Raw genomic sequence first — 19523 nt, 5'->3', positions numbered from 1 at the left:
CTGACGTGTCTAATTTCCTTCTGCCTCTTCAACCTTCCCCAACCTCTGAAATGTCTGAAAGCTCTGGAACAGTCATTCCTACAGACACACACTGACACACACACCCTGCTTAAACCTTTTCTCATGAAGGAGCGATATTCAACCACAGAGAACACCTGCACCTGTGAGACCCTAGCTGAAGTTTCAGTGAGTTAGTTTTTCGAAAGAAATTTTTTGAGAAAGCCTTGTTTAGCTTGTCTGGCCTTGACCAGGGCATTTCCTGAGTTCTCCGTAGCCTCATTTCTAAAGCTGAGTCATTCTCTCTGTGTGTGAGGTTTAGCACAAGCGGCTAGCTGAGCTGCACACTCCTTCTTTTTGATTCGAACTCCTTTTCCTGCCGTTTCCTCAACAGATTTCCAGATTAAATATGGATGTCCTCTTGTTTCACACTTTCAATTTTCTTGTGTTTTGAGACATGGTGCTCACTATATAGCCTTGGCTACTATGTAGCCTAGGCTGGCCCAGAACATATGGCAATCCTCTTGCCCCTCCGCCTCCTAAGTGTGAACCACACCAGCTCATCTAAAAAACTGTAAGTTGTGGGGGTTTTGTTTGTTTGGTTTTGGTTTTTCAAGACAGTTTTTCTGTGTAGCTTGGGCTTTCCTGGAGCTCACTTTATAGAAGTACTGAGTAGTAGGACTAAAGGCATTTGCTGCCACTCTCCTGATCAAGCCACTGAGATTTTAGAGACAACATTTGCCAACTTTCCTGTGGTTGCCAGCAGTGACTGTCATCTTTATTTCATGCATCGGTGTTGTTGCTGCATGAGTGTCTGCCGAAGGTGCTAGATCCTCTGGAACTGGAGTTACAGACAGTTGTGAACTGCCATGAGGATAACGGGAACTCTCAACTTGAGTCCTCTGGAAGAGCAGCCAGTGCTCCTCCTAACTACTGAGCGATCTCTCCAAACCCCAAATGACTGTCACCTTATAGGTAAATATCTGAGGTATTGTTTCTATGAAGTAAAATTTATATGAAGTTCTTTTGCAAATTGACATTACCTAAACTTGCTCCGTGATGGCTGCTGTCACAGACACCCTTGGTGGAAGTTGTGGCACAGGGTGGGGGGCTCTCCTTCCCCTGGTGAGAGCCCTCAGATCAAGTTGCCAAGCATGAGATTAAAACTGTCGAACATGCAGATCAATGAGCGAACTGGAGCTTGGCTTTGATTAGAGAACAGTTCTGCTTTCTGCAAGTTCATTAAAAGCCTTTAGGAAATCAAATAACATAGAATTCCAGTTCTTAAATCAAAATACCACAGGAGTTGTTTTTGCTGTTTTGTTGGGTGGAGCCAGGGTCGCCTGCATGTGAAGCATGTGCTCTACCTTAAGCTGCACCTTCAGTGCACAGCCTCGTGTTACAGTGATGTGAGCCATCACTGGTTACCACAAAGGCACAGCTGTGCCCAAGGGCTGGGACATCTGTTATCAAAACCCCTTCCCTCTGGTCCACACAGGACTAGTCCTGTAACTGCTGGATCTGGACCCCTTCCCTCTGGTCCACACAGGACTTGTCCTGTAACCGCTGGATCTGGGACTTTAGATCCAGAGCAGTCAGGGCCTGGGGTTGAGGGCAGTGCTCACTCTAGCCTGCACTCACACTGGCTTGAGGGGTCACTGTTTTTGAATGGACACCAGTGTCACTTTGAAGAACAAAAAGAGCCTTTGGTTCAAAGGATGTACCAGTCCCCACAGTCGAGAGAGTGTGAGCTTCCCTACCCTCTTTCTGCTCACTGGAGTACCTGTCTAGATATAGTGTAATCGTCTTGACTGTCCTCCCCCTGTGTGTCATTTAGCTTACTCTGGTGCTGTCTGGGTCACATGGCATTGTCATGGTTTATAGTTCCATGACCTCAAATCTGAAACACATGGTCACAGTATCCATAAGTTAAATGTAAACTCAGTAGCATCTTGATGCAAATTTGAGTATAAACTGTGGCAGCAGGTAGACATCCTGAGGCCACAGCTCCTTAGGGTGACACAGCCTGAGTGATGCCCAACAGAATCCCTGGCCGTGAAAATACAACAGTGATTGTAGGTGGCAAATGACCTAACCACTAAACCACGCCCATCCGGCGTACGTGCCTTCACCGGCCCAGTGGGCCTCTGGATGGGGTTAGTATTCTCAACCTTCTATCCCCACTGCTACAAAACAGGACTTATGTCCTGAGGTATCTCAGGATACAGAGTATCTGAATGAAAGAGAACCCTAGTGAGGGCTGTATCACAGAGAGCTCCCCATACTCATGCAACACAGGGCCCTGGCAAAGGAGCCAGGCCGTAGAACATGACCTTCGCAGGCTGCTGGGAGATGAGACGTATGTAGCAGGCACCCAATGCTAGAGGGGCAGTACAGGAGGAGCAAGTGCTTATGTGCACAAGGTCTGGACTCATTCCTCATCAACACATCTGCTGTCATCAGCATGGCAGTCCTCATGTGGGGTGTAATACCTGGCCTGACTTTTGTCTTCCCTCAGAAACTGGGCTCACAAAGCCAGGGGCTATCTCCTCTCCACAGCTACAGAAGCGAGGCAGACTCTGTATAGGTTAATTTGGCAGGGCACTCCAGAGGGGAAGACTAAGTTGAGGTAAAGGAGCTGCCATATTGGCATCTGCATTGGTGAAGCAGGTTTCCCCCTTAGCATGAACGTCTGGGGAACAGAAGCATCAGTGAGAGGGACTACTCAAGGTGGTACAGCCAGTCAGAAGAATGGGGAGTAGTCCCCTGAAGCCTGGTGCTTTCCCTTGTCAGCATTCTCACACCTGACCAGAGGGAGAGCCCCGCCCCTTCCACCTCCCACCATCAATAAGATGGAGTCTGACTTGCCCAAGAGTTAACCCCGCTTCTGATGGTTTATTTTATTCATCTTTGGTAACAAATGGCTAAAATCAATTACGCATGCTTTCCCCTCAGCTGATGAAGTTAATTATGATTTGTTATGGTATCTGGTATGTAAATGAGCAGAAAACAGACTTACGTTAGCCCGGCTGCCTCCAGGCGGCACAGGATTAATCATTGTGTAGATATTGTCACTGGAGTTTGTTGAATCTGTAGAAGAGTAGAAACCACAGAGTTCAGGTGATTAATTCATTTCTTAATTAAAACAAACTCTCGGCACTTGAACTCATTCTTTTGTATTTTATCACCTAAAATTTCTTCTAAGTATCACCATCTTCTGGCTAATTTGTATTTAATGAAGATTCACAAAGTTTTTAATCACAGAAAATTCAACTGAGAAAACCATTCGACCACAAACCTGAGAATGTCAGGGTATCTGGGCAGGCACAGCACAGGGACACAAATCTGTCCCCTAAGCTTAGCAAGGACATAAGCACCTGTGTTTTCTCTCAGACCCACCCAGGGAAGGAAAATGCAAGTTATCTAGAACCACTCTGCTAGGCTGAGGGGCTGGGGCTGCATTAACATAAGGAGTGGGTTAGCATGACCCAGTCTGGATGTAGGTCATGCCGCTCATCAATGCTGCAGAGCGGGAGCAGGAGCGGGAGCGGGAGCTGGTTGTGGCCGCAGCCAGCTCCCCCCTGCAGCTGAGCAGATTCCCTTTATGGAGAGTTGGAAGGGGAGGCTCCAGCCACTCCCCACCTAGCCAAGGAAAGTTTCCTTAGGAAACCAGCTAATGATGTTCTATCAGGAGCAGAAATTCTCCCTCTATTTTGGGCTGGGTAGGGGATGTACGCAGCACTTCTTCCAGCTGGCTGCAATGCTATTCTTAGCCAGTAGACAGATAATTGTGACTCTATGTATGTGTGCATGTGTGCACCTGCCCTCCTGTGTATGCATGCCTTCTCCAGATAAAGAAACAGGGCAACACAATCTCTCACACAAAGGACCAGAAGCCTAGAACCCAGAACCTTAGGGGGGAGTGTGTGTACACTTTAGAGTCCTGGTCCCCAGTTGTCAGGAATCCAGAGACCCTTTTTAAGTCACCTAGGACAATGAGACCTTGTTGTTTCAGACCTTGGCTCAATTTTATTCTTTTCAAAGCAGTGTATAGGAATATAAGGGTCACGTGGCTGAAGCCGCACAGTAGGTTGTTGGTAGTGAGGGCTCATGGCCCTTACATCTCCAGGCATCAGCGCCTGGCAGAGCATGCACTCAAGGCTCAGGAAGTGGTGCCTGAAAGCCCAGGGTCTGCAATAGAGCCCTCAGACACAGCACCCCACTCCCACCAGACATTCATTTCCCCCCTCAAGCCCTCTTACCCGCAGGACTAGGCATGATGGGGGTTCCTGGAGGGCCGCCACCACCAGGGGGTCCCTGAGATGAGATAAAGGCTGAGATGAGATAACCTGTGATGTTAAGAAGCTTGGGGGGACCTCTATGCGACCTGCCAGTGCCCAGAGCAGCCTGGTACCTGGCACTGCCCCTCCTGCACTCAGAACTGGAGCCTGCAAGCCTGAAGGAAGCTAGACTTCTGCTCGTCCTCTCAAGCCAAGGCACAAGGGGTGGGTGTGTGCACACACCTGCTCACACGCACAACAACCAGTGAAAGGGACATGCAGCCTGCTGGGTAGCTAGTCACTGAAAAGAAGCCCCTCCTGGCACAGCTCTGGGGAAGTGCAGGCTACCCCAGGCCTGTAAAAACACCTGGACTCCGAGAGCAATTTGGGTCCTGGCTCAGATGTGTTCTCATGAGGAACATACTAGACCTGAGTGGCTCTCCTCCCCGGTCATATGCACTAGAGAGTCAATCCATAGCTGCACTTACCACATAGGTTCCGGGCGATGAGGACGAGTACGGGATCTGGAAAGAAGATTCGGGAGCCATGGATTGAAGCTGCCTTCCCTGACAGACAAGCCTTATGCCCTGTCACTTCCAAACCCACTTTGGGGCACACTCACTCTTATTTATGGGAGGCTTGGGGACCCAGTGAATTAGTAACCTGGTCAGTTTCCAGAAGAAGGGGCCCGAGACACATGCAGTGACCCTGGGGATTAGTCTCCTTTCTCCCAGTCTGTGGTGGAGCCTGAGAGTAGGGTTCCCGGAGGCCTCCCAATTGGGAGGGTGGAAGACAGCAACACCCACACCCCTCTTCTGTCTGCACCAAGCCCGTCAGTCGTTTCCCTCAATGCTAGAAACCGGAACCATGATGCACTTGGAGCTTCAACTCTCAGCGGGCCCTGATAGCTCAGGGCAGGACCACTTCTGAGGACCCAGCACACTGCCCGAGGGCGCCACCTACATGGGCCTTCTTAGAGGCATCAGGGGGATCGTGCTGTACTTCTCCCTCCTGACACCTCTTCCTGCAACAGGGTGACCTAGTGTGCAGAGCCTCTCTCCTGGGGAACGGCCCCCTCCAGACCTGTATACTCACTGAGTTAGCACTGTTGGGATTGGGCCAGGGTCTGCCAGCTCCTGGGCCCCTAAGAGAAGGAGAGATGGCGACAATGAAAGTAGGGTACACTCTCCGGAGTGGAGCCAGCGGGGGCAGGAGCAGGCTGCCATCAGTACAGGCAGTCCTAGATGCCATCTGACTCTGGGGTAGCAATGGGTAGTTCCACGGAAGGAGACTTAGGAACTCCTTCAAATTATATGAAAAAATTTGTAAAATATGTATTTATAAAATTATATATAAAAGTATTTCTGCTTTTTTTTTCCCCTAGGAAGATAGACCACCAATTCTTATAAGTACTAATTATCAGGGCTTATTTGCATAAGGATTAAATCTTGAATCAGCCATTGAAGCTGTGCAAGCCTAAGGAAGTCACTCTACCTCTCTGGGCCTCAGCGACCTCATCACAGGCAGAGAATAACCACCCCTTGTAGGAGTAGCCTGACCACAAGGTGGCCAACTGTGCCTAGCACACAACACAGTGTAAGGCACAGCTCTCACCCTAAAGCTGAGGAAACGGAGGTCCAGGGGGGCACCAGAGAGGGGTAAGAAAGAGTCTTCTGGGGTTCCAATAGAGGGTGGGGAGGCCACGGGCTCTGAGGCACCGGCCAGGGCTATTTGCCTTACATGTTAATCCCAGGCATGGCGGGGCCGAGGGAGTTGGGTGGTGGTCTCATGCCGCTGCCGTAATTCTGCAATGATAACCAAGGGTCAGTCTATGAGGAGGAGAAGGGGAACCGGGAGGGAGACAAACACAGAATATAAGTGAGAGGGTTAGTCTGTGACAACAGCCTGATGAGAAAAAAAAAAATCACACATACTTTCAGAACGGACAGGACCACAATGACAACAAGCCAGCACAGAGGGATAGTCACAACAGTCAATGCGTTGGCAGGGCTTCATGATGATTCTCCCCAAACACCGTCTGATCAGCAAGCTGCCGTCATTCCCATCCCACAGGCCTCAGCAGTTAGGCAGGCTGACTCTGCCACCAAGCCCAATGCTGACTGGTGATGGGGTCACATGAGACTGAGGGAGAAGGCAACAGAGGGAACAACCCACCTTGCCTCTGACCTGAGAATGCTAAATAGCCTCCCCTAGAGTCACATGGCCAGTCCTCTCCCACTGCTGGGCTCTGAGGGTAAATATGGCAGGACAGTGTCTCTGTGGCTACACCCCCAATTCTACAACCCAGGGTGCTCGGTGACTGACGGAGGAGAACAAAGCACAACAACTGTTAAGTTTGGGTACTGCCCCTGTGGGCATCTGAGAGCAGCCGGCTGGTGAGAGACTCCAGTGTGAGCTGCCTCTTGCTGGGCACACAGTGAAGTTTGACTTCGCCTACTCTGTCCTTTCAACAACCTTCTGAAGCTGGTCCCACTTTACAAAAGGCGGGACTACAGGTCTAAGAGGGAGCAGCTGGCCAGATCAGCTAATGAGCAGCAGACCAGAGTCTCACTCATACGCTCTGGATCTTTCCCAAAACCTCTGGCAGGAAGAAGGTGAAAACCAGGGACAGTGTTGGGTCAGACCAGCACAGAGGTAACACTGGGCCAAAAACAGGAGATGTCACAAAGAACTGTCTCCCAAACCTTGCTACTGAGGGACCCCCTCTTCTGCTAGGTCACCCATGGAGGCCTTGAGTCTACAAGACTACCTAGACAGAATATAGGCAATGACATCAGCTGGCTGGCAAGGAGTGAGGCCTACAGGGAGGACTGGCTACAGCCAGCTCACACAGCGCCTTACTCCCTGAGCCTCTTCTGATTAGACAACCTGGATGGTAGGCAGGGATCACAAGACAGCTCACCTCAGCTTGGCCACATGCTGTTGACTCCGGCTACACAAACGACAATTCTTACTATGGATAAAGCTGTGTCACATGTTTTATGTGTACATGGATGTTAATAGTCATAGCAACTCCCTTAAGAGATTACAAAATGAGGCACAGAATAGTTAGGTGCTAAACTGGGACAAGGACCTGTTGCCAGGTCCTGCCTGCAGGTTCACAACCCTGTTTAGTCTATAACACAGGGACACAGAGCCTATTTGCCCTCAGCCTTACAGAGACCCATGCTGATTGTAAAGTGTTGGTTCTGAGGTCCCCTTCGTGAGGGGTTTACAGTTACTTGATGACAGCAGCAGACCCAGAATGTTTCTACTTGATTCTGCCCCTCACAGCAAGCCAGTTCACTATGGTCCATGAGAACTGGTGTATGAAAAGACCTTCTAAATGCCCTTCTCACTGGAGGAGGCAAGCGTCATACTCCAGGGCTAAAGGAGTCAGGGTGCTGCTACCACACAAAGTGTTGGTCAAAAGAGGGCCAGATTTGCAGCATGCTGCCTGAAGTGAGACAGACAGGATTCTAACCCTATCCTGCTTGCTAACAAGGGAGTACCCTGCATAGAGCCATAGCAAGTCTCCCTCCTACAGATGCAAAGCCAGAAGAGCCACACCACACACCTCCCACTTCATACATGACAACTTGGAGGCCCAGAAAGGCCAGACATGTGCCCACAGCCACTAGTTAAGCAAGACAGGAATGGGAGCTTAGCTGTAACCAAGTTTGGGGACTAAGATTTTTTTAAGTCAGAAGCAGCAGCTTTCCATATGAGGCTGGAAGATCAGTACCCAGGTTCTGGATCTGCTGGAGGTGACTGGGGACTGAACGGGAGCACAGGCCCCTTCCTCACTCCTGGAAAACAGAGGTGCCTACTCCACAGCTGTGTTGGACTAGGGGTCATGACTGGTGTCTACAGCAAGTGGACTCTTTCTCCTGCTTCCTGTCACCTGCCCTGTTTCAGCTTTACTTTCAAACCTGTCCCTAGACTCACCTGTAGAGAAACTTGAAGCTATAATGCAGTTTCCTGGGAGGTAGGAGGCCTGACAAGAGGGTCCCCAGTGCCTGTCTTACTCCCTCACTTAGCCCAGGGTGCTCTGCACAGGATTAATGGTCCTTCCAGAGCTCGAAGTTTGCATCAGCCTTGGGTCTTTGGGGGACTGTCCCTGGAGAATCAGGAAAATCCTCTACCTGAACTTGTGAAAATATAGACCAACCAAGATGGTTGGTCTATATTTAGCCAGAATTGCTAAGGCTGTAGCCCTGGGTTGGTTGGTGCCCACTGGTCTCCAGGAGTCTTCAACATGCTTTACCCAATATGACCAAGATTTAGTTTTGCCTGAATTCCCTCTGCAGAATGTGGACAACAGGGAGGGTTCTCAGGGTCTCACTGTCATGAAGTACTGCCTCTTTCCCACCGCACACTGAAACAGGATACAGGGTCAAAAACTAGAGTGCCGTCTACCTATAAAATAGCTCTCAGACTACACTATGGCTGTTTCCCAACCCCTTCCAGAAAGTTCTAGAGTGATCAGTGGTCAAATACATTCTGATGCCTCACCAAGGAATCATACAAGTGACGTCGTCCCTCTATGTTGGTCTCACAGTATAACAGGACTCATACAGCGGTGTTCAATTAGGCTTCCTGTGAGGCTGGCTCCCCCTAACAGCCTCAGCCAGAAAACAGAGTGTACATCATCAGAAAGGGAACAGAGTGTCCACAGCCACTTTGGTGCCCTACCTCACAAGGTGTCACCTCTTGGCAACCTATTTTGCAGGCAGGAATGAGAGTTGAGTCAGAAGAGACCAGTATCTCTCAGTACCAAGATCAAGGTCACTCCCTCTTGTCCGTTACTGTGCCTGGGCAGTAGCCTCAGCAGTCAAGTAATAAGAAAGTTCTGGAGACCACAGAGGCCGCCCTCCCTCTCCTAGGTGAAGCTTTGGCATCTGTGGTGCCTTGAAAGAGAAAGGTCATCATAGGCTCATGTGTGACTGTTTGGTTCCTAGTTAGTGGAACTGTTTGGAAGGATTCGGAGGTGTGGTCTTGCTGGAGTAGGCACACCTTGCTGAGGATGTTGTGCCACACCAGGCCCAGTCTCTGTCTGTCTGCCACCTGCAGATGAGGCGTGAGCTCTAACTACTGCTCCAGTGCTAGGTCTGTCTGCCTGCCACCAAACTCACCACCATGATAGTCATGACCTAACCCCCTGAAGTTGCCTTGGACATGATGTCTCTTCACAGTAACAACACAGTAGTAAAGACAGGGTCCAAAGCTTCTCGGTGACGTCCCAGATGACCCTGAGCCCCACCCACTGACTGTGCTGGACCAGAACTAAATCAGCCTCAGGCTTTTTTGTCTCAGAGGTAATTTGTTACAGGGACTCCAGGCTGCTCAAGAGAGGTTTAGTTTCAGGGGTTTAATACTGTTCCTTACCCAACATGTTCCAGGGAACATGGTCAAGACACCTTAGACCCTCCTCACTGATGTGACAAGGAAAGAGGCCAGAAGATCTCAGGCTTTGGGACCCGGCCTCTTCTTCTTTTTTTTTTTTTAAAGACTTATTTATCATATACACTGTATATGTACACTGTAGCTGTCTTCAAACACACCAGGAGAGGGCACCAGATCTCACTACAGATGATTATGAGCCACCATGTGGTTGCTGGGAATTGAACTCAGGACCTCTGGAAGAGCAGTCAGGGCTCTTAACCACTGAGACATCTCTCCAGCCCCACCCGGCCTCTTCTTAAGTGCTGGATTGATATGGTGAGACACCCTGGAGCCAGAGAAAGGCTTAAACTTCTAGAGCATTCTGTGTTCACGCTGATAACGTCATTTCCAACTGCTGTAGTCTCATTCTAGTTCTGTAAGGTTTTTGTTGTTTTAAGATAGGTTTTCATGTAGCTCAGGATGACCTCAACTCACTGTAGAGTTGAGAATGACCTTGACCTCTGACTCTCCCAGTGCTGGGGTTATAGCTGGGCCCCACTCACGCCAAGGACTTTACCTGCCAAGCTTACATTCCCAGCCCCCGTAGCCTTTTTTTCCGATTTTATTGTTTGTGACACTGGGCATGGACCCAAGGGATATGCCTGCCAGGCAACAGCTCTGCCTCTGCCCTCATTCAACCTTACTATGAGACCTAATAAACTGCTAATAACTTTGCCAGGAAAAGAAAATAAGCTTAATCAAACCTAAATAGCTGAAGTCCTGAATATTGGTTTGAAGTTCTGTTTTGTTTTGTTTCTCCAGTTAACCTGGAACTTGCTATGCAGTCAGACAGAGTCTCACTATGTAGTACTGACTGGCCAGAAACTCACAGGAGTTCCAGCTGACTCTGCCTCTCCTCTGAGTGCTAGGATTAAAAATGTATGCCACCACACCCAAGGCACAGGGATGACACTGAGCACTGAGTATTTTCAGCACCCCACAGTGGGGACACTGCTTAATGCCACCACACCCAAGGCACAGGGATGACACTGAGCACGGAGTGTTTTCAGCACCCTACAGTGGGGACACTGCTTATTTATCTTAGAGATGTGGCTGCCGGGCCTTTCAGAGTTCCCACTGGGAAAGCAAGATCTCACCCAACATCACTCAGATCCCTGAAAAGCCAAAACCTCTGTTGATTCCTCATCAACAGTGAATTCCACATGGCTCAGGCCAAGGGGACAGAGACCCACTTCCGACTCTCGAGAGAGGATGCTGTGCTTTGAAATGCTGCCCTCTGCCCTGTCCAAGGACAGTCCTGTGGTTAGCTCAAGATGGTAGGAAGGGAGAAACCACGAACTGTGGGAAGCTTTAGGAGACTAAAACAAGACCTCAAGGCCCGACTGCCCTAGCCTTCCCTCCCTTAAGGACTTAGGGCCGGGATGCCCTAAGATCTTTCAACACCACAGAAAGTGCAGCAGATTTGTTTGCTGTGGGACTCTGGGAATGACTGGATGATTTCCAGGTCTGTACGTTTCCCTACAAAAGGGAGGACATGGGGCAGGAGGGTACAACTTCAGGGGAACTGGAGCCAAGGAGGGGACCCAAAGATCCTCCATCACCTACAGCAAAAGGGAGGGGCAACGTCCGGCCTCCGAGGAGCAGAGCCAGGGAGCAGCGGAGCTAGCTGTGGGCTAAAGTGGGCGCTGAGCCACATGGCTGGCCACATTTCCTGGGAACATGGACAGAGACTCTCACTTGGTTGGTGGTAAAAGTGCCTGGGGTCCCCAGAAGTCACCGTGACTCCTCATCACCTCTCACTTGACTCAACTACCACTGAGTCATGAGGTGGTCCTGCATCTCCCTTAAGCTTGTTCCACTCTGGGAAGGAAGCGGCTTTGGATTCCAGAAAAATCCCATATCATAGCTTATGACATTCACCTTGGAGGGATCTGCTACCCAGCTGGCTCCCTGAGTTTCATTCCTATTCAGCATCCCACAGGCAGGGAGGGGAGCCAGAAATGTGGACTGACAGACTATGGAAAAAGGAGAGAAGGCGGGTGCACACAGATGGCAGGGAGACAGAAGGACAGACAGACAGGTAGCTGCTTACCTGTGGGCCAGGCCCCATGGGCCCCATGCCTCGGGGAGGGTTCATTCTCTGCATTGATCCTCCCATGTTGGGGTGACCTGTGTGAGAAAATGTGTGAGCTGTGTGCTGTTAGGAGTAGAGCAAAGAGAAAGCCCCAATGCCACTGGCCATGCCACTCTGCCTGCCCTTCTACCTTGTTGTCGTGTGGGATCCATGGAATTGGGCAGCAGTGGCTGTGTCCCAGGAACTCCTCCTGGAGGCTGAAAGGACACACGAGACACAGCCTGAGTCACTACTTACAGAGATAGGTGGTGTTGGGGGTGGGGTGGGGAGCAAGATGCAGCTGCCTGTCCCACCCTACTCCCCCAACCTGGCCATATGGGCTCCTCATGGCCTCCCTGAGACCATCGCTGCAAGCTGGGTCGGGTCCCCCAGCTCTGGGAAGCAGGGCAGACAGTTCCTACAAGCATCAGTCGAAGCTGTAGCATCAGGTGGGAGTGCAGTGGGCAGCTGGGCTCTCCATGTGAGCCTGTACCTGCATCCCGAGCAAAGCGTGATGTGGATTCACTGTCCACCCCCACCCAAAGGGCAGCTCCTGAATCCAGGGGCTGCGGTTTAAGTCCAACCCTACCTTTTTTTTTACTTCAAACATGTAACTCATTTTAAGTACATTTCCAAGCAACAAGAACCTAGTGGAGCCACTGGTTAAAAACTATCACCACAGGGAGACCTTTAAGGTGAATCATAAAGGGGCCCTGGAGATTCAGGTGGGGTTAACTGGAGCCCAGAGCTCTAAGAGCTGGAGCCTGAGTCGGCAGAGCCATCCAGGCCTCCGAGCTCCCACCTCAGAGGTGCCGGCACAGCTACAGGCAGAGGAACGGGGTGATTAAGGGCAGCCTGCTCTTCTAGCAGTGGGTGCCAGTGTGATGCCATCAAAACCAGACAGGATGGTGTAAGAACAGAATAAGGTAACTGACTTTGGGTGAAGTTATTCAGGCTGTAATTTGAAAAACAAGAGAACAGCAGAGGCTGGGCCAAGTGTCCTGTGGACCTTTAGACCAAAGAGAAGCTACTGACTTCGGGAAGAAAAGTCTTAGTGACTGAGGTGCCAGTGCTGTGGAGGCTGGGGGCCCGTGACAGGGTTCCTAGACTGGGGTGCTGCTACAGGCCACCTAGGCTCTCACCTCTGCCTGGCTGCGAGAGTCCCTCCCTGCTCCCCAGCTCCAGAAGAGGAGGATGAGGCCAGGGCAAGCAGGCTTTCTGAGGGCCACACTGCAGCTCAGGGTCACAGAGTGGTGCTGGCACCTGCTGTTTCTAACTGCCTGAGGAGCTGATGAGGCTGGGTCCCTATACCCTGAATTTAGTCATCCTTACCTTTCTCCTTTTCTCCTCAAGTTCTTGAACTATGAGTCACCTGGCTGGTCTGTGTCTGCCCGTCTGTGCTGGTAGTTTTTCATAGAGATAGGGGAGTTGAGGCCTCCTCGATCCCAGTATAGGTGCACCCCACCTACCCTGCTGTATAACTGTAACAATGGCTTCTTTCCACACAACACTTCTCCATGACTTCTAACCCTGATACATGCCAGGGGCTTTAGCTGGCAGTTTGGGTTAAAGGGTCTGAGAATGACCGTCTTCAGCTGAATGTCTGAAATGGGGACAGGGCGGGTCAGGCTCTTCCCCAGAGGAAGGACACTATGTGAACGATGGCCAAGGAAAGCAGGTAGAATGCTGACGCCTTCATCTTGCTCTCTACAGCCCACAGGGGACAGGGATGCCCTGGAGGTAAGCCTGCTCTTCTACAGCCCTGGCCTTCCTCTTCCTCACCTGCAACAAACCCAAGAAGTCCTTGTTGCTTAAAAACCTGAGTTTCTAAACTCCCTTTGTCTAACTGTGACCCCTTTGTGTTGGAGAGAACAGAAAATGAAGGCGTCTGGGAGAGAAAAGCAAGGTGGGAATGTGGGGGGTGCTTCCACCCTGGAGAGGCTTGGTCCTCCACAGTCCGTGTCTGGTCATTTAGGCTTTTTTGAAGTGTGTCAGAGACATATTGGAAGTGACCAAACTTCTAACTCCCAGTGTGCTGGCAATGAATGCTGCCAGAGTTTTTTGGTTAAAACATTGTAAGAATTCTAGCTAAAAATATTTTGGCACTGAGAGAAATCTCCCTGATGCCTACATCAGGTTGTGTTTGTCTGTCCATCCTCAGCAGAGACATCTGCTCTGCTTTTGCACTCCACCCTGATGGGGTGGACCAAAGAAGACCTTATGAGAACCCATTTCCCCAGCCTATCCCTAACTGCCAACAAGGTACAGGACCCTGGGCTGAAAAGCCTTCTTCATAAGCAGGGTACTTTTCTAATTATTTGAACAAATCCTTTCTTGTTCTGGCAAAACAGGCAGACTGAACACCTCGCAAATACCCCGCTCCCTCTGCAGCCAGGCTCCTGATCTACGCATTCCTACAGGACATCTCTCCCTCAATAGCAGGATCCTATTTACCAGCCTTGGCAATTCTGAAAAGCTTCCAGGAAAAAAAAAAAATACACATTGTCAGTTGACCTCATTAAGGAGGAAGACCCTCTTCCAAGAAGGGGCTGTAGGGTCATTCCCACTTTCTCTACAAGAGCCGAGTCCCTGCAATCCCACCAGTTGGTGCTATCTGAAAGAAGGCTGTTATGAGGCTTCCTGTGAAAAGCAGGTTAGATGCTGGGCCATGGGCTCAGAGCAGGCACATGGGCAAGTTCCCCCACCTTAATGCCTAATACTCCACCCAATAGCCTTGCACCTTGCTTTTGACTTGAGTCCAGGCCTACCTAGACCTAAGAGTGGCTGAGAGGGAAGAGAAAACAAGAAAAGATACTGTACCTGGTTTCCCATTCTGATCGGGGGCCTGGGGCCGCCTGCATATCGTGGTGACATAAAAGGCTGTAATGATAGGGAATCAGTTCAATGACAGATGAACTACTGTATAGTGACAAACACAAATGCTTTGCACTCTGCCAAGTCCAGTTTATGACAACCAGTGATCTTCTAAGCTCTCTCTAGCCCGGTAGCCTCCTCTTCCTTCCAGGCAAAACTTCCCTTGGGCAGAGGAACAAAAGATCCACACAACCCGTCTCTCAACCTGCACTGGCTTGCAGGAATCTACTTTGGGTGGAAGGGCAGCAGCTGGGACTTCACACAGAACGCAGAATAGCTAAATCAATGCAGGGCAAAGGAGGCCACCTCTGCTTTCCACAAGGGCAAAGAAAACAACAAGCAAAAGGAGCGAGGCATCTTCAGGTTTGCAGACAGAGCAGGACACGCCCACACAGGCACACACACAAGCACACACAGAGAAACCATCAACAGGGAGGAATGGGAAGGCAGCAAGGACTTATGGGAAAACATGATGGGGGGGGGGGGAAACCACAGTAAGGGGCAGTGGGCTCCCTAACTTAATGCAGGGAATGGCAAGAAAGCTTTCTCAGCAGCGAGAGTGCACAAAGAAAAGGCCAGGGTGCAGCCTTGGTTACAAACAAATGGTTAACCAAACTCAAAACCAAACAAAAGGGAGAGAGGAAAAACCAAAAACATAAAGGCCACTGGCAAGGTCACAGAAAGATTTTGTTTCTTTTGTCTTGGTTTCAGATCCAAACTGGGTGGGATATCCAAGAAACAAAGACTGTATTTAGAAGAATATTTTAAATTAAGCTTGTCGATTAGGACTGGAAGGCAACGCTGGAGCACATTCTGATTTTTGTTTTTCCTCTGCGGCTCTCTCCTTCCTCCTGCCCCGGCGCCCCCCGGCCGGCGGGCCGGCGAGCCACAGTGCGTTTACCTGACTGTGGGGTCCCATCATGCTGCTGGGATTGTGAGGTGGAGGCTGTGCGTGCGGCGAGGGCTGTGACCCCGGAGGACCCTGTGAGGCCAGACAGTAGAGGCAGGTTATAGATCACAGCACATGGAGAAGCGCAGAAGCTTAAAAGAACAAAAATTAAACCAAAACGCAGAGTGGCGGCGGGCGTGCGGATGGTGGGCTGTGGCTGGCAGGAGGTGGCGGAGCGCTGCTTGGGTCCTGGTTCAATGGCGAACAACGGCGGGCAGGCGGGAAGGAGGGGAGCTGACCAGTACATTCACAAGGGATTTGGAAAAACGAAAAAAAATAAAACAAAGCACCTTCATCAAGGCACACAGGAGCAGAGGCAGACACAGGCCACCACCAAACAGTTTGCCATGTTAAATACACTGGCTGACTCAGACAGGGACCCGTACCCAGATGCAATGCCTGGAAGTACCATATCAGAGGGACGGGAGGAGTCAGGTGATTTGGGACAGTCATCATCAAGGTTCTGCTGGTTGAAGCAGGGCAGAGGAAACAAGGGACAGACACGGACAGAGCAGAGGTGGTGCTAGGTTCTAAGCCAATGGGATAGACAGACAGTCGCCAAGGCCAGCGTGAGCAGTGCCAAGGCTCCAGGGCTCATAAATTCACCTACAGCTCAAAACAGCTCTGTCTGTGTGCCTCCTCTTTCGACCTTTATAAAGGAGGCACCACGGTCTCAAGAGATTAAGAGAGAAGGCCACAACCATACAGCCCTAAGTGGTGGAGCCAGGTTGAGGGTCAGGTGGCACAGGTATGAGGACAGTCACTGCTTGGTGACTCCGTGGGGACAGGGCCCACTTTCCACACCAGATGATGGCAAGCTACCTGCAGTTCCAAGCTGACCCCAAAGCTCTGGGCCATGCACACCTTGACTGCTCACCAAAACACAAGGAGATGAATTCACTATCTACAGAGTTGATCAAACTGCAGGTTGTATCCTGCTAATGTGTGGTAAGATCAATGTAATAAATATAAACAAGACAACAAAAACAAAAATAAAGAAAAACAGAGAACAGAGTGCCTATGTCACAAGCAAGCATCTCTCTCCAGAACTCCGGTGTGCAGGAGAAAGTCCATGAGTGTGTGTGCATGCCTTTGCACACAAACATGCACGTATGCAGATTAAGAGAAGTTGTAAAAGTTTACTATAGTGGCTCTGAGCGTTTGAGGCCCCTTTTGGCCCAACAGGCCACCAAGACCTGGACTCAGGATAGGGGCAAGTGTCACAAAATACACTGCACACTTGTTCTCCATGGGAGCTGTCCCTTAGTATAGGAAAACTCCAGACATTTACAACAGTAAGGAAAGCAAGTGAGCTACGGCCACTGGTTCCATCTAGCCTTAGTCTCCGTCCTGAAAGTCCATGCGAACGCAGAGCCGGGGGCTGGGGAGAAGGTAGAGACCACAAAGAGGTGGGCAAAACAAAAGGCAAGGGCTGTCCAGCAGCTGAGGGCACCAGAACTTCTTGGCTAAGTGAGGGGCTGCTCACTTCCGGAAAGCTTGGAGGAGCAGATGTTCCCCTACCTGCCACGCTACTAATTTCAACAAGTGTGTGTCTTTCTAGCGGCTGCCAGCAACGGCATGGTTTGTTACCATGAGCAATTTTCTTAATTAACAGACATTAATTAGCCATTTAGCAATTTTGCAAGCATTTGTTTAGCGGCTTTCCTAAACATGAATACCACTGTGATAATGGCACTGATTAGAGGGTCCCCTAATTAACAGTACAGGGAAGGAAAATTGAAATCACATAAATTAAAAAGGGAGGGGAAGTTAATGAAGGCGGGACATATTTGCACCTGCAAGTCTTTTATACCACAAAACTTGGGTGTAATGTAAACAAAACAAGATAATTTGAAGCCAACCCCAAAAAGAAAATGAAAAGGAACAGAGGAAGGGAGCTCAGGGGAAGGTCCAGCTGCCAAGAGGGGCAAAGGATTGTCTGCTGGTCCCAAGGCTCCTGGCAACAGGGTACACCTCCTCCCTCACAGTCCTGTCTCCCTCCTTGGTCACACAAATGCATTTGCAGAGCAAGCAGACTGTCATGGGCATGCTCTGCACACCTGTGCGCCCCACCAGGCAGGAGCAGTCCCTGGTGGCTACCAGGGAATCAAGAAAAACACCTGAAGCAACTCCACCTCGGGGCCTCAAGTGATGGCTGACTCAAGGTTCAATGACCAAGCCCAGGCCTAGCAGCAGGCTAGGCCCTTACAAGAGGCACCCTGGGGTTCAGAAGGCAAAGCTGGTTCTGAACAAGTGGAGATGGCAAGGCTGTCACCAAGACAGATGCACCATTAAAGCAAGGCTGCAGGTGAGAACCTGAGGGCATATGGGGACAGGGAGGGAATCAGCAGTTCCCTGTTCATGTGAAGGTGTCAGAACACCCTAGCCCAGGCCATGACAGAGAGAGAGGAAACCCCATGGCAACCTCAATTCAGATGACAAAAGTCACCTCTCTCAGGGGAAATGCTGTCAGCCTCAGACCACCTGGCCTCTCTGGGAGCCTACTGCATGGGTCAGAAGCCAAAAGTCTTCTTTTCACTTTGCCAGTAGTTCATTCATGTTCTCTGTGCCTGTACCATCTGTCCTCAGTCTGGAGAATCCTTTACTATGCTGTGTGTCTGGGCTGTGACCTTTAGACTGTCTGAAGCATCCACAGAAGGAACCTGAATAGCTTGCCACATAGGTCCCAAACAAGTGGCCAGTATTTTGCCAGAGCTGCTGTTTGGTTCCTCTACAGGGAACCTGATGGTCTTCCCAATTCGTTCTGCATGGGTAAACTCCTATATAGGAAGTTTGACACAACACACAAAGCCTTTCCTGAAGGTGTCTGACCTTTTTGCTGAGATGGAAAAAGGAGGGTGCCCCAAAGATCAGCTTCCCAGACAGGACAAGTTCCCCACGGGCTGTTTTAGAGTTCAGCTGCTGGAAGCTTCCTAAAGTGTGTCTAGATGCCTAGCTGGCGAAGGCCCATCTCCTTAAGCTGGAGGTTTTCTGCAGCAAGATCTGCACAACACTGGGGTGGATCAGGATGGCTGAGTACAGCTCCAGTATTCGTTTACAGATGACCCTACTCTGACAGACTGCCATCTCTTTCCCTAGTGTCCTTCATTTCTGGGGAGGAAGAATCAGGATAGGGTGGGGCTTGTCCAAGACTACCAGAAACTAGCTATTTGCTGAACTAAGTTTTCCAACTCTGTCAGGGCTCTCTGCAACACACTATGTCCTCAATTCCATCTTTTTTTTTTTTTTTTTTTTTTTTTTTTAAAGAAATAGGGCTTGGGGAAAAACTGGTTTCAAATTCTAGTTAGCTCTGTCATTGGCTACACCTGGCCTCTCACTGATGAGTGAAACCAACCCTGGAAACCTAGGGGAGAGAGGGCCTTTGCCTGCATTTGATCCTATGCTCGGCAATGTAAGGACCACCAGTCATACTGTTTTATAGGCAAGAAACATAGCTCAGAAAGGAGAATATACGTACTGGCTCTGTGGTTCCCAAGTGAGGAGCTGAAGCCTCATTCTGGGAGCCAGGACTCTGGAGAAGCCCAGCACCCTGCAAGCCAGTGAGCCTGTGTTCAAAAGACCTCCAAATTCATGTGGGGAAAGAAGAACCCAATGACAGGAAAGGCTGAGCGGTTGTAAACCCACTTAGGGTTCTAGGAGTGACACCTAGTTCCCCCTTGCTTCCCAGAGTGGCTACAGGAAGCTGCATCGAGAACCACAGACCAGCAGTAGATCAGACTTATTTCTACCATCTTCACCAACCATGTCAGGTGACAGCAGACTGAGGCAAGGGGGAGCCAAATGAATAAGGGCAATTCCTGCTCCTGAATCTTTAATAAAAAGGTGGAAAATACACCTATGGCCTTTGCTGCCTTCACACCACCCCAACCCTGTTAATGGATTT

The 19523-nt window shown here is 50.2% G+C and overlaps 1 protein-coding gene across 4 annotated transcripts in view; it reads right to left on the bottom strand.

The window, feature by feature from the left end:
* The window catches only part of Ssbp3 (single stranded DNA binding protein 3), a 139863-nt gene that overhangs the window by 6719 nt on the left and 113621 nt on the right, over positions 1 to 19523 (bottom strand). The window contains exons 6-14 of one of the 4 annotated variants that reach the window (XM_021199460.2): positions 15572 to 15652; positions 14617 to 14676; positions 11948 to 12014; positions 11776 to 11852; positions 6018 to 6082; positions 5373 to 5421; positions 4766 to 4801; positions 4260 to 4314; positions 3017 to 3087 (exon numbers count right to left, since the gene is read on the bottom strand). In XM_021199460.2, the coding sequence (XP_021055119.1) occupies positions 3017 to 3087; positions 4260 to 4314; positions 4766 to 4801; positions 5373 to 5421; positions 6018 to 6082; positions 11776 to 11852; positions 11948 to 12014; positions 14617 to 14676; positions 15572 to 15652 (561 nt within the window). Of the gene's footprint in view, positions 1 to 3016; positions 3088 to 4259; positions 4315 to 4765; positions 4802 to 5372; positions 5422 to 6017; positions 6107 to 11775; positions 11853 to 11947; positions 12015 to 14616; positions 14677 to 15571; positions 15653 to 19523 lie in introns of all 4 variants that reach the window. The other 3 variants (XM_029540422.1, XM_021199462.2, XM_021199463.2) reach the window with 3 other exon arrangements.

This window comes from Mus pahari, chromosome 6, assembly GCF_900095145.1.
Source record: "Mus pahari chromosome 6, PAHARI_EIJ_v1.1, whole genome shotgun sequence".
Lineage (NCBI taxonomy): Eukaryota > Metazoa > Chordata > Mammalia > Rodentia > Muridae > Mus > Mus pahari.
This window is presented reverse-complemented; position numbering and strand designations above follow the sequence as displayed.